This window comes from Mya arenaria, chromosome 13 (genome assembly GCF_026914265.1).
Source record: "Mya arenaria isolate MELC-2E11 chromosome 13, ASM2691426v1".
Taxonomy (NCBI): Eukaryota; Metazoa; Mollusca; class Bivalvia; order Myida; family Myidae; genus Mya; species Mya arenaria.
In genome coordinates, this window is record NC_069134.1 from 37,805,880 (window position 1) to 37,821,841 (window position 15,962).

Here is a 15,962-nt window from a genome sequence, read left to right on the forward strand (position 1 = left end):
ATAAGAGGTATGATAGTAAAATAAAAATAAAAAGTTAACGTGCACATTTTCCCCCTTTTTGTTCTAAAATGCCGCAAAATTTTCCCCTTCTCAAAGGCCCCAGGCCCCGTCCCCTCTTTTAGAAAAAAAACCCTGTATTGCGTCTATAGAATATCATAAAAACAAGAAATATTACCAGATAAAGTTATTTTATATTAGTTCTGTACACAAAAAATAAATATCCAACGAATAATTATGAGTTTGACGGGTTTTTCTTCATTTCATTCTGTCAAAACATAACGATAAATACATGAAGGGCACCTGCATGGCTTCAGTTCACAATTTTAAAACAATCGGAACATTTCGGCCATTGCCGTATTAAAACAACTTTAAAGAATTCACACAAGAAAAAATGAGACCAAAAAAACTGAGGACTTTAGGACACTGATGGCCTTTGGTCCTGTGATGGCACATTACAAGAAAAACCTTGACAATTACTTATTTTTGTTTAAAAGACTGCAATGTGAATCGGAGGACTTTTTTTTTGCTTGGGTTAGGGAAAAGTTCCACTGATGAGTTTAACTTTTAATGAAACAGAATCTTTCAGAGCAAATTTTTTTTGTGGAATACTTCTTGATTTCTAAAAAAAATATCGCTTTTTTAGTTGATACTTAATAATATAGTTGTATACAGTATTATCAGTATATACTATATATATAGTGAGTAAATCATAATTTTACTTGGAAGAACGCATGGTCAGTTGTTTGACAAGTTTTAAACTATACAATTGTAGGTTGCATAATCTTGTTTTCCGTATGTATGTTTATTTATACATAACTTTGAAGTCTGCACTTTTTGTTACACAGGTCAGGGCGATCAACCCTGTGGTCCTGAGAAGTTTGGATCATCATGTCAACTCACTTGCCACTGTGTCGACCTCACGTCCTGTAAGGCTGATGGCTTGTGTTCATCATGCAGTTATGAATGGGGAGGCCAGACCTGCCAAATACAGCTGGGTTGGTGAAATTTAAGTTGAAAACTGAGTAGTAAAAATTAATACAAGGTACATGAACAAATAGTTAAAATCAAAAGTACTGGTTCATGGGCTATAATCTGATCAAAACCTTACAGGATACATGTATTTTACTGTTGCTCTTGTTTTGTTGATTTTTTTTTAAATTTGTTTTTACATATTTTAGTATATATACAGTTTTTATTTTCAGCTAAATTAGATCCGTCAGCCTTGACCCTTACACAGCATGATACCAAAGGCAGTAATGAAGCTGATAATGCCGTTGATGGAGTTATCACCACATATGCTTGGGCTCAAGATATGGCCAATGAGTCGATTGTATGGTGGAGGGCCGATTTAGGAAAAAAGCGTCCTATACATCATGTTAACATCAAATTTTTTCAGGATAGTGGTGGTAAGAGTTGGATACAGTTTGATCATAGTAGTAGTAAGAGTTGTATACAGTTTGGGGATAGTGGTGGTAAGAGGTGGATACAGTTTGTGGATAGTGGTGGTAACTGTTGTATACAGTTTGGGGACAGTGTTGGTAAGAGTTGTATACAGTTTGAGGATAGTGGTGGTAAGAGTTGTATACAGTTTGAGGATAGTGATTGGTCAGAGTTGTATACAGTTTGAGGATAGTGGTGGAGAGAGTTGTATACAAAGATAATTGTTGTTCTTATTTTACAATTGAATGGCCTGCAGATAATTGAGCTATGATTATTTATGTGTCTAAGCATTCCCTGCCTCTGTTATCATTTTTGAAGGTTTGAAGGAATGAGATTGGTCAAAAGTTTTAATTGTCTGCCTAACACCTGAGCATTGTGGGTTCCAACCTTCTCTTGGCCTTGCAAAATAGAAAGTAGAACAGCCATGCGTTCAGTAAACATGTTTGCGGCGAGCGTTTGCTCTTTGGTTCCCAGCTTGCAGTGTATGCGCTGCGATGCAACAGGGATACAAAACAAAAAGTTTGCTAGCATTTTGTAAACGCTCACCTTACTGAACGCACTGCTGGTTTCTACCAAAGAAATTGACAATGACCCAGGGCTTCCGTTAAAGGAAAGTTGATACATGTAGTTCAGGCTGTCCAGCGGCCCTAAAATTCCTAAAAATTCCTCTCTTTTTTCAGTTTTGCTAAAATTCCTAATAAAACTCAAAATTCAAAGGGAATTCCTAAAAAATCCCTTACTTTTATTGTCAATTCCTACTTTTTAGCTCGACTGAGCACAAAGTGCTCAAGGTGAGCTTTTGTGATCGGTCTATGTCCGGCGTCCGTCGTCAACAATTGGTTATAATCATCTTTTTCTCCTAAACCGCTTGGACAATTTTGATTAAACTTCATAGGAATGATCCTTGGTTGGTGTTTTTTCAAAATTGTTAAAATAATTTAATTCCATGCAGAACTCTGGTTGCCATGGCAACCTAAAGGAAAATTTCAACAATTGGTTATAATCATCTTCTTGTCCTAAACCGCATAGACAATTTTGATGAAACTTCATAGGAATGATCCTTAATTGGTGCTTTTTCAAAATTGTTCAAAGAAATGAATTCCATGCAGAACTCTGGTTGCCATTGCAACCTAAAGGAAAATGTCAACAATTGGTTATACTCATCTTCTCCTAAACCGCTTGAACTTTTTTGATGAAACTTCATAGGAATGATCCTTGGTTGGTGCTTTTTCAAAATTGTTCAAAGAAATGAATTCCATGCAGAACTCTGGTTGCCATGGCAACCTAAAGGAAAATGTCAACAATTAGTTATAATCATCGTCTTTTCCTAAACTGCTTAGACAATTTTAATGAAACTTCATAGGAATGATCCTTGGTTGGTGCTTTTTCAAAATTGTTCAAAGAAATGAATTCCATACAGAACTTTGGATGCCATGGCAACCTAAAGGAAAAATTACAAAACTTTTTTTGGCAAATACTATTAGGCCTAGTGCTTAAATATTTGGTGTGCAACATTGTCTATTGGTTATCTACCACATTTATTCAAAGTATGCCCCTGAAGAAAAATTGGCCTCACCCAGTGGGTTACAAGTTCATTATAAATACATTTTGTTAAAATTTGATAGTTATGTAAAGTTTACCCTTGAAACAAGGGCAGCAAGTATTGCTATATGGTCTCCCTTTTTGTTGGAGATTCCACTACTTCCTTTTTTTAGTAACAAGGGAATAGATTTTAAATTTTATTAAGTCTTTAACATAGTCACTTCTAAGGTAGTTATTGTTCTTTTTTTAGGATCATAGATTAAAATAATTATTATACACTTTATTCTTTAGAAGAAATTTCATTTTTACTTAATGATAAAATTAATAATCAGACTTTTCCATTGAACTTCATGTATATAATTGTAAACTTAATGTAGATTATTCTAAGCTACAAATCTTATCTTCTGTGTGGCTAGTGAATAAGGCTTATACAGAAAAATTTCATTACCTGTAATTGATGTGAGGTAATGTTGTCCTAGATGGAATAAGCAAAAGTTTATTATGATGGTGTATTGTTCTTAGATGGTTAGAGCCTTGGGCAGATTATTGATTTTATTGGATGGTTCACTGTTTGTTGTTTATGTATCTATACTAAAAGTTATTTTAGTGTGCATGCAATTTAACATAGTCCTGTCAGTTGTTTGTGTATCTATACTAAAAGTTCTGTCAGCAATTTAACATAGTTTTGTCAGTGTGCAGGCGATTGAACGAGTCCTGTCAGTGTGCAGGCAATTGAACGAAGTCCTGTCAGTGTGCAGGCAACTGAAAAAAGTCCTGTCAGTGTGCAGGTATCTGTACCAAGTGCTGTCAGTGTGCAGTCAATTATCAAGTCCTGTCAGTGTGCAGGCAACTTAACAAAGTCCTGTCAGTGTGCAGGTATGAGAATCAAATTCTGTCAGTGTGCAGTCAATCTTCAAGTCCTGTCAGTGTGCAGGCAACTGAACAAAATCCTGTCAGTGTGCAGTCAATCGACAAGTCCTGTCAGTGTGCAGGAAACTGACAAGTCCTGTCAGTGTGCAGGCAACTGTGACAAGTCCTGTCAGTGATTATCCAGGGAACATATTTGACCAGTATGTTTTTCAATATTCTTTGAGAACAAATATCAAGCTATATTGATTACAAAGGTTAAACTCTTTTACTCAGGTGAGCGATTTAGGGCCATTATGGCCCTCTTGTTTCATTTTTTTTCTCTGATTGCCTTAACAGTTTTGAAAGTACAAACTAATACACTCACTATTTTGTTTTTAATGTGTCTTTAGCGTATAATAACAGCTGAGACAATGGAACCCTGGTGTATGTCATTCCTGTACTTATAGTATGTGAGTTTATTTCTTGTTAAATTTGCAGAGGAAAGTCCATATTGATGTTTACAACCACCATATTTAGCCCTTAAATTCCTAAATATAGCCCTAAATTAGCCTTAAAATTTCTTTTTTTATCCCTAAAATTAGCCCTTTTTTCTTGCCAAAAAGTGCTGGGCAGCCTGGTAGTTGCAAATTATTTGATTTTTAGCTCGACTATTCGAAGAATATGGAGAGCTATACTACTCACCCAAGCGTCGGCGTCACACCTTGGTTAAGGTTTTGCATGCAAGCACACATAGGGTAATATCTCAGCAACTACTTTAAGTATTGCATTGAGACTGTATACAATGGTACTCAACCATCCAACCTACTTAATTAACCAAGTTAGATAACTCTAGTTTGCATTAATTTCAAATAATTGCCCTTTATTATTCCACTTAGAATTTCTTGTTAAAGTTTTGCGTTCAAGCACACATATAGGTTAATATCTCAGCAATTACTTGAGGTATTGCATTGAGACTTGATACAATGGTACTCAACCATCCAACCTACGTAATTAACCAAGTAAAATAACTCTAGATTGCATTTAATGTAAAAAAATTGCCCTTTATTATTCCACTTAGAAATTCTGGTTAAGGTTTTGCGTGTAAGCACACATAGGTTAATATCTCAGCAACTACTTTAAGTATTGCATTGAGACTTGATACAATGGTACTCAACCATCCAACCTACTTAATTAAGCAAGTTAGATAACTCTAGTTTGCATTAAATTCAAATAATTGCCCTTTATTATTCGACTTTGAACTTCTGGGCAAGGTTTTGCGTGCAATCACACATAGGTTAATATCTCAGCAACTACTTGAGGTATTGCATTGATACTTGATACAATGGTACTCAACCATCCAACCAACTTAATTAACCAAGTAAGATAACTCTAGTTTGCATTTAATGCAAATAATTGCCCTTTATTATTCGACTTAGAAATTCTGGTTAAGGTTTTGCGTGTAACCACACATAGGTTAATATCTCAACAACTACTTGAGGTATTGCATTGAGACTTAATACAATGGTACTCAACCATCCAACCTACTTAATTAACCAAGTTAGATAACTGTTGTTTGCATTAAATTCAAATAATTGCCCTTTTTCTTTCGACATAGAAATTCTGGTTAAGGTTTTGCATGTAACCACATTTAAGTCAATACGTTAGTGAATACATCATGTATTGCATTGAAACTTTACACACATGCTCCCAACTATTTAACCTGTTTCTTTAATCTAGTAAGATAACTATCTTTCATATCATATAATTTTTGCCCCTTAATTATGCGACTTAGAAATTCTGGTTACAGTCTTGCATGTTAGCACACATAGGATAATATCTCTGCAACTACTTGATGTATTGCATTGAGACTTTATACAATGGTATTCAACCACCCAACGTAATTGAATAACCAAGTAAGATAACTGTATTTTGCAAATAATGGGATAATGTTGTATTTGAGAAAATTAAACTTCAACATTTCAGTTAAAAACTTCCAATGTTGATGGACAGGACATTCATACTTCCAGTTTCAAATTCTAAATGTTACATATCAGTTTAAAGCATTATAAACTATTAAAGTAATGTAATTCAAATCTATTATCTGCAGATAACAGTGTACCGCCTCGTCGCCCTGGTTTTTCTGTCGCCATCACAAACGAGACAAGCAATTATCCTGACACCAACTCCTGCTATAAAGACCAATCGGATAATGGCGATCAGATCACAGAAGTTTCCTTAATGCAATGCTCAGGCATTGGTCAACACATCACCGTGTACAACCAAAGGGGAGATAAAAAACAAAATGACTGGTCACGTTACGCAAATCTGCAGCTTGCTGAAGTGGAAATTATGGAAGATATTGGTAAGTAATCAATGACTGGTTAGTTAAAGAATGTATGAAAAACAATCCCATGAAAAACTGGCGATTATACATGTATGTCCATATGAAATTGTGAAGGGACCCTAACCTTCCCTATTTGATGTCTTATTTTAAGAGATGACTTCAAATACCTTTTAACTACCCCTGTTCTAACAAATACAATGTAGTGTTTAAATTAAAGGGACTAGACACCCGATGATACAATTGCAAGAAAAAACTGAATTGTCAAAAACTAACATAAAATTGATATCATTGTGTACAACGCATTGAACCTTACTTATGTATCATATCGCTTACATTATGTGTATCTTTCGCAGTTTTTGCAAAAAATTTCAATTCGATATTCACTGGGTCTGTCTACCACATAAATCCCAGTTCATTTAAAGATAATGTTGGTATATATATCTGTAATAATCACGTGACTTTCACATGCTAAATATACACACTATGAACTTGGAAACCATTATTCGCTATTTTTAAACAGGTTTACTCAGCTAAGACAGCCACAAAATATTCATTTAATCATGTAAAATGATGAATTATTGGCCTCATACTAGTTTGTATTAACAATTCCAGGCTTGTCTTGTGGAAATAATGTATTTGCCAATTTTGGAACCATCTGGTGTCTAGCCCCGTTAATGAAGTCAAATCTAACAAAAGTAATTTTCAAAATTGCAAAATATATATTTAAGGCTGCAGTGATGGAACATGGGGTCAGAAATGCGATCAGGAGTGTGGCAAATGTCAGGACGGGAAATGTTCCCGTGACGGAGGCAAATGTGAAGGTAAGAGCATAAAAAAGTAGTCAGTAGTCAGTAGTCAGTAAAGTCTAAATAGTAAGTACACATTTAAGTTTTGAAATTATTATTTTAAGTTCAACAAACAATATTTGGAGACAATGGTACCCTCACACAACTAGTTGTGAGCCCAAATAAAGGTATTTTAAGGCCACTTCAATCTGACTAATTGAGTTTTAAAATCTATTTCTTAACTGCAGCTGCTAATGTGTGTGTTTTTGGACAAATCTACAAATGTCTGTATACTTCTGACAGTATTATTAGATGACAATTTAAGCACTCTTTTGCGCTGTTTGTTTAATGACTTCTACTCTTTAATGTGATCTGAAAATTATGATACAATATCAAAATTATTATTGTACTGTAGTATATACAGGTAATAAATAAGCATCCGTTAAATATGATGATTTTTTATATTTAAGTACCTGCCGTATGTGTGAAAATAACATTTTATGTATAGTTCATGCGGATATTGTGTGTATTGGATCGGTGGCCTTAATCGTTTACTTTAATAAAATGAGTTAATTATTAATAGCAATCAAATAACATGTACCAAAAGATATCGAAATACACCTAATATTTAAACAAATTTATTGTTTTTTATTTAATATAATTATGTTAAATATATAATTGCCCCACCAACCTTTTTCGGCTCCGATTTTGACTTTTTCCCCTGTGTCCTGTCTTTTGTAATAGGAGTTTTACCTGTTTTCTCACCTTTTTTTTGCCTGTGTCTTATATATATGCTAGCATCCTGTACATAGTATAATACGGTAATGCGTTGTGTTTTGCACATTACAGTTACAGTTTTGCAAATTGCGTCTCTCAGGTGATAGTATAGCATTTGTTACAAAAAGTTTGTTCTTAAATACAACTGTAGGAAATCTTCATTTCTTTTCAGGAAATTGTATTGAAGGCTGGTATGGAGAGAAATGTGACACACCTTGTTCCGAGTTTTGTGCTGGATGTGATCAGACGTCTGGGAAGTGTACGGCCTGTGTTGGGGGAAATCGAAGATCTGGGGAAATGTGCGACCAGTGCCCACAATGTCTGAATAACCAATGCCATGTAAACGGAACTTGTAAAGTGTCATGTGCTGACAAAACCCAGCATGGGGATAATTGCGATATACCTTGTTCAGTTACGATTAAAGATTGCGTTGAATGTGAGTCGGTAAACAATAATGCTCTCTGTTCAAAATGTGTCGATGGTCTGTATGGGTCCAGGTGTATGGAAAAATGTCCAGATAACTGTGAGTCTTGTGATAACGACACGCTGTGTACGGAATGTATGAAAGGATACTCTGGACCAACTTGCAGTGCGATTTGCAAGCATGATCATTGTTCCCATTGTAATGTCTCTGGCGATTGTTTGAAGTGTGAAAAAGGGTTTTTCTATGAAAAATATCAAAAGAAAATATGTGTCAGCTGTACAAATATTACTGAGTTAAGTAACTGCTACGATTGTGAAAGTTATGTCAAGTGCATAGAATGTCAACCAGGGTTTTATCTGAAATCTGCAAATCAGTGTGAAAAATGTCCCGACCATTGTCTAGAGTGTTCGTCAGAAAGTACGTGTTCCAAGTGCGAGTTGGAATGGAGCGGCGTTAGTTGCAAATGTGGGCCCTACTGTAACCAAACCTCTACACTCGCCGATTGGTGCATTGAGACTAACGGATCCTGCACGAAAGGCTGTTCCGGGGAGAATTACACGAGTACTTGTGACAAACACTGTCCAGGAATTGATTGCCTTGTGTGTACACAGAATGACGGCCAATGTCTCCAATGTGTTAGCGGTAAATATGGGCAGTACACGTCCTGTAGTGACAATTGCGGCCACTGCTTGGATGGAATATGTGACATCCGTGATGGTACCTGCAAGGGGGCGTGTCACAACACTTACCATGGCGATAAATGTAATCAGACTTGTCCTGCTAATTGTAACTCTACAGATTGTGTACAAATCACAGGGGCGTGTTTTGGTTGTATAGGAGGTTTCTTTGGTGACAAATGTGATCAGACATGTCCTGCTAATTGTAACTCTACAGATTGTAAACAAAGCACAGGGGCTTGTTCTGGGTGTAAAAAAGGTTTCTTTGGTGACAAATGTGATCAAGAATGCAATGCAAACTGTTTGGATTCTAATTTTGTTCATGGCTGTCAACAGCAAGATGGCAATTGCAAAAATTGTAAACCTGGGTTTTATGGTGATAAATGTGAACAAAAATGTAACCCTAAATGTCGCTATGACGGTGGGGCGTCAGGGTGTAGGAAGTCTGACGGTCGATGCCATTCATGTGAAGACGGATACTACAGTCTGAGCTGTGAATTAAACTGCAGTGCAAATTGTATAAGCAAATGCGATAAAGACTCTGGTCATTGCTTTGGATGCAAAAGTGTGTTCTATGGCCCATTCTGCAACAAATCATGCCCAAACAACTGTGCAATAAACTGTGACCAAGATTCGGGCAAATGTTTTGGCTGCAAACCAGGGTCATATGGTTTTAAGTGTACAGACATCTGTTCGAGAACTTGTGCTGTAGAAGGACCCGTGGCGGATTGTGCCCAAGATGATGGGACTTGTGTTACATGTCCGTTTGGAAAGAATGGAAGATTTTGTAATAAAACCTGTCCAGGTGAGTAAAAGTGACACTCGTTTATAAAATCAATATGTACACAGTATGTATAACAAACATAAATTTTGAGTGATAAAGATTGTAACTGTGTTTTTAATGGCTGAAAATGCACATTTAATAAATGACTGATGAGTTGCACCTACTAGTGCTGTCACCTTACAGTTTCAATGAAATCGAGAGTATTGGTTAATGCTTTAGATGTATTCTATGCTTCTGAGGGATCTGTTTTCCACAATGTATTTAAGCTTATAAAACCAAGTCTACATATATTTTATTATGCATTTTTAGCTCGACTTTTCGAAGAATAAGGAGAGCTATCCTAGTCACCTGAGTGTCGGCGTCGGCTTCGGCGTAACCACTTTTGTTAAAGTTTTTGTAAGAGTTTTTGTACCACCTCAAATATTTTCAAAGTCCATTGACGTATGGTTTTGAAACTTCGCACACTTGTTCACCATCATGCCCCCAATCTGTACACAGGAGGAGTTAACTCGATCAAGCATTTTGACAAAATTATGCCCCTTTTTCTACTTTGAATTTACTTGAAAGTTTTTGTAAGAGTTTTTGTACCACCTCAAATAGTTTCAAAGTCCATTGAAATCTGGCTTTGAGAATTTGCACACTTGTTCACCATCATGCCCCCAACCTGTACATAGAAGGAGGTAACTCTATCAAGCATTTTGACAAAATTATGCCCCTTTTTCAAATTTATGTTAAAGGGTGCGTACCACCTCAAATATTTTCCATTCAATTTATGTAAATATCTCAGCACATCATGTATTGCATTGAAATCTAACAGTGATCCATGCATGCTTCGCCAAAACTTTTCATTCCATATACACCGAAAAGCGGGGGAAAAGTCGAGCGCGCTGTCTCTGTGACAGCTCTTGTTATTTAATGATATATTTATGGTACTACATGTAATTAGTAATCTGATTGTTTTTGGAGTCTGCATGGAAAATAAACAAGCATTAATTAATTCAATAATTATATTGTTTTTCTCAGGGTTTTGTGCGAGACAAGATGGGGAGAAGGGCACCGGACCATGTGACCAGATGACGGGCGTGTGTATACACAACTGCCAGGTGGGGTACCACAATGACACATGTAACGTGAGATGTAACGATGGATGTCAGGGTATGCTGTGTAACCGAGAAACTGCGGAGTGCCTCAACGGCTGTGCAGAGGGATTTACTGGGACAAATTGTGCTAAGCGTAAGTTTTATATATATTATTAAGATTTAAGGGTGAGCTGCTTTGGAGATAAAGTTCTACAGATCTCACTTTTTTTTATTGCCTCTCAACATGGAAACCTTCTTATGGTTTGTACTCAGAAAACAGATCGAGTGATTCTATTTAAGAAATAAGGAAACAGATCGAGTGATTCTATTTAAGAAATAAGGAAACCGATCGAGTGATTCTATTTAAGAAATAAGGAAACCGACCGAGTGATTCTATTTAAGAAATAAGGAAACAGATCGAGTGATTCTATTTAAGAAATAAGGAAACCGATCGAGAGATTCTATTTAAGCAATAAGGAAACCGATCGCGTGATTCTATTTAAAAAATAAGGAAACCGATCGAGTGATTCTATTTAAGAAATAAGGCAACCGATCGAGTGATTCTATTTAAGAAATAAGGCAACCGATCGAGTGATTCTATTTAAGAAATAAGGCATCCGATCGAGTGATTCTATTTAAGAAATAATACACACCATTGAGGGTCATGTAAAGTACCGGCCAGTCAGCCGCTGAAGATGTATATGGACTGAGGCGTTAGCCGAGATCCATTCACCTTCAGGGGCTAACTGGCCAGTCCTTATAATGCCAAAATGCCCAAAGTGGTGTGTTATATTTTTTATATTATACCATCAATATTTTAAAAGCGCCTTTGATGTGTTTTATTGAACAGAGCAACAAATGTTTACTTGCGACAATTTTCGGCGATTTAAAAATCGCAAGCCGCACTTAACAATTTTATGACATCAGCGGTCCATATAATGTGACGTCAGCGGTCCATATGATATTTTTGGTGATGTACGGATCGGCCAGAAATATGATTTGGACTACTGACATCATAAAACTAGATTTTAATTAAAATACAGTGATATACAGACTGATCGACTTTATATATACAATAAAGAAACACATTTATGGAAGGTATTAAATAATAGGCTGTTAGCTGTCATTATGATCAAGCTAAAGAAATTCTTACGCATGGTACATGTTTTGACCCTTAGGCTTCTGATGGTGATATTAAAGGCTTTGCCAACAGCTTGGAAGCAGACCAGCTAGACACCGACAGGGCTTTTTCTATAGTACCCACGGGTCCGACTATCGGACCCATTTCCAAAGCAAAATATAAGATATTTTTCACAATTTTCATAAAATATAGGGATGCAAACGAATATTCGATCGAACGTTTAGTATTCGAATGTTAAAATCGGTATTCGAATATTCGATTATTTTTTTCAAAAAATAATGATATAAACCTTGAATCTTTAGGGCAGTTGTTGTGTTTAAAATTATATTGTCTTGTTTTTACAACAATACGCATCTTGTGCCTGAGGCGTTTACGAGATGACAATCGAGTGTGCGTCATGTGTCAATTAGGGATCGATCGTAGGGTAATATAAACAGTGTCCATAATTGTAAAATAACTGGCTATTAGGAAGTGACATCAAACAAGTTTAATTGATTTTTAGTTCTTTTAAATGACCGTGCCAATTAAGAATTTAAGGAAGCGGCCTTCACACCCTCTTGTCAGTTTGCCTGCCAATTAAGCTGAGCAATATTGCTCAAATCGGTGATTGATATTATACGCTGAAAGTAGATACCACTTCATTCCTTCAGAATATATGTTCGCAAAACATTATAAGTTAAACTTATTATTATTATATATTAGATTTGTATTTCTTAACAACGTAAAAGATGCCAGCCACATTTGAAGTATGGACTTATTTCACGCGCTCTGTTGACAAGAAATCTGTCACGTGCAAACTATGCAGTGTGAGGTTGTCGTACATGGGCACGACGACTAATCTCTGGAATCACGTGAAGGCTAAGCATCCGAGTTCTCAAAGTGAAAGCAGTAAACAGCAATCAATGAAAAAGTTTACCGTTTCTGGTCTTAAACATGATTTGTGTTCTGGGTGCTTTGGGCAAACACTGTAGCTGGCCATCAAGCCGGCATTTGCTCTCCCTGATGTCAACAGGGTCGTCTCCAGATGTCGTAAGCTGGTCGGGCACATCAAACACTGGACTACATTGACGGCTGAAATGCGCAAGCGCCAAGCTACTCTAAAGGTGCCCAAACACGAGCTGGTGCAGGATGTTACAACCCGATGGAACATCACGCATGCTATACTGGCCCGGCTGAACGAGCAACGCCGCGTCCTGTCCGACCTCATGCTGGACACTCGGGTTACCCGGAAGGCCGACGAGCACCTGTCGTTGAAGGACGGCGAGTGGACCGTCGTCTCCGAGCTGAGTGACGTACTCAGTCATTTGACTGAGACGACTTCGTATATGTCAACGGAGAAGAACGTGTCATGCAGTGAAGTTTATCTCATCGTGACAAGTCTTTTGGACAACACACTCCGTGCATGCGAGGCTGATTCCCATGTCGTCAAGGAAGTGAAGGGTGTTATTGCTGCTGAGCTTCGTCGCCGCTTCCGACCTTCGAACCATGCCACCACCACATCCACCCTAGTCCTTGCCGCTCTATTGGACCCCCGCTACAAAGACCTGGACTTCCTGTCAACGGAACAGCGGCGCTACACGGAAGACGCGCTCGAGAGTAGATTGGACGATGTTCCATTTCGGTTGCCAACCCCGACGAGAGTGCGTCAACACCCTCCAAACGACCCCGTCTTAGCTTCATGGTTCCAAAGACGACCAAGACGGCTAACGACGAGCTGCGTCGGTACCGGCACGAACCTTCCGACGAGGAGGCCACTCCACTTGCATGATGGAAAAAGAACGAGGGACGCTTTCCTCGCGTTGCACATGTTGCTCGCCAACTGCTTGGGATACCTGCGACGTCTTTGCCATCAGAAAGAATTTTCTCCTGCGCCGGACTCATTGTACTTAGAAACAGACTGTCATGTGATCTTGTTGATAAGATAATATTTCTGAATAAGAACAAGGCCATCATATGTGATGATTTTATTGATGAGTGATTTCATTGAATTGTATGTGCTTGTTATGTGCTAGATATGTATTTCATATGTCGATATAATAATATTCGACACGCTGCTATGTATTGTATTGTATTACGATAACACTGGAAATATTCGACAGATAAAGAAAAGGGTATCATGGTTTATAACTAAAATTAATAGATAACTATAACTTTCTAAGATTCAATTTTTATCGAATATTCGAATATTCGATCGAAAGAATTACCGAATATTCGAATATCGATTTTGCCATTCGTTTGCATCCCTAATAAAAAAATCCCAATCAAATTTTTTTTTTTTTTTTTTTTTTTTTTTTTTTTTTTAGAAAGTCTTTTTACATGTACTGGATCATTTTCAACATGATATCAATTATGTGATGTTAAGTTTTTTTGATAATTGAATTCGGAAATCATTGATTTTCATCACATTTAGATATCTGTATGAAATATTATCTGTCATGATCGATTTATTGCAATAGATATTTACACCGAAGGATTGATATTTCAGCAAATTTGGGTCTTTTAAAGGGAAATAAACTAATATAAAACCATTTCCTAATTCGCTGGAGACTAGACAGCTTTTTCTTTTAACTGTAAAATTTCCCAATTTCGGCATTTTCACGACGCAAAATTTCCCAAAATGTCTAGGGTCTTTTTCCCAAATTGGGCAGAAAAAGCCATGACCGAGTAACTCGGCGCCTGGTCAGGTTCCAAGCTGTTTGCCACTCAGTCAATATATCCCCAAAGTTTTAAGTAAATTGAAAGAAATTTAGAATAAACCAGACAACATTTTTGAGCGGACGACAATTTACCCAGCATGCAAAGGGTTAAGAGCAGTAGGTACTTGATGGTTTGATTGTTTTGCTTTAACCTTTCACAATAAAATCGATAATTGTCAAGCAAACTTTTAAGAATAAGGCGTTCATGTAATAAAATTTTAATTTCTATTGATTTGCAATGAACAAATGGTCTTAATTACGGAAGTTAAGAATTATGATTCATATCTATCACTAAATCCGGGTAAATCAAAAAATCATGACAACAAAGCTTTGGACTTTATAATGGATTTAAACAAAAATGTCAATATTACATCTGTGTATGGCAACAAAAGTATTGTTTAAAGCTGCACTCTCACATACTGACCGTTTTGACATTTTTTTATATGTTTTATGGCTAAAAACCTTACTAACGCTTTAAGAAAAATGAGTTTTTCGGCAGTTTTCCAAACAATTGAGATCTATCTTCTATTGTGAGTTACCTTATATGACTGAATTATAAGCATTTATGCCAAAACCAGCTTATTCTTAGACAAGTGGCAATCTGTGAGAGTGCAGCTTTAATGAAATATGCCTGTACATGACAAAAAACTTAAATATGGATGCAAAACTAATTCTAAGTTTATCCATACTATGTAAAAAATAATATGTACTTACATGATGTTCAAGTCTTTTTATCAAAAAGTTGTATTTAAGTATTTATAAAATTAACATCAATTTTAACATATATAATAATGCTCTTTATCATTTTATTTTAACTCTTTAATTTCTGAAAACTAAATAGAAACACCACTTCTCTCCTGAAGTTTTGATGTATAATTTATCATCCTACCCTTGAAATATTTACAAAATTGTTTCGTTACTTAACTTTCATTGATACATATGAATGCACAAGTTGAGAACCATAATAACAGTTATCCTGGTATGCTATGATACCCATAACATTTACTGCATCTCTGAGATAAGGACATTTATTTACAAATGATTGGTTATTGTCCTTTTAAAGAACAGGCCCCAATATCACGAAAATACTTAAGTCAAAGCTTGATCTCAGTCTTAACTAGATTTACCACATAAAATAAAAACAGTTTTTAAAAATAATAAATGTTTTTACAACTTTTGAAACCACAATTAATCATTGAACATGTTGATTATAACCTTTGGTCTAGATTCCAAAGGAAAATTATTTTATAGCCAAAAATGTACTTGAGTACAATTCATTGTTTTTTTTAACAATTACTTAAGTATATTTTAGCTCTAGAATTAGTTTTCTTTGAAATGTTGACAAAATACTTTTATCAACACATATTAGAATAGTTAAAATATGTTTTTAAAAAGTATTGAAAATGCAAGATTTTTAATCATAC

At 36.1% G+C, this 15,962-nt stretch overlaps 1 protein-coding gene across 2 annotated transcripts in view; it reads left to right on the forward strand.

Annotated features, from left to right (window-relative positions):
- LOC128213461 (uncharacterized) overlaps positions 1 to 15,962 on the forward strand; it is a 58,801-nt gene that overhangs the window by 11,905 nt on the left and 30,934 nt on the right. For both annotated transcript variants that reach the window (XM_052919172.1, XM_052919171.1), the window contains exons 2-7: positions 846 to 995; positions 1,203 to 1,406; positions 5,939 to 6,193; positions 6,904 to 6,996; positions 7,910 to 9,643; positions 10,646 to 10,855. In XM_052919172.1, coding sequence (XP_052775132.1) covers positions 1,313 to 1,406; positions 5,939 to 6,193; positions 6,904 to 6,996; positions 7,910 to 9,643; positions 10,646 to 10,855 — 2,386 coding nt within the window. In that variant the 5' untranslated portion in view covers positions 846 to 995; positions 1,203 to 1,312. The remainder of the gene's footprint in view (positions 1 to 845; positions 996 to 1,202; positions 1,407 to 5,938; positions 6,194 to 6,903; positions 6,997 to 7,909; positions 9,644 to 10,645; positions 10,856 to 15,962) is intronic.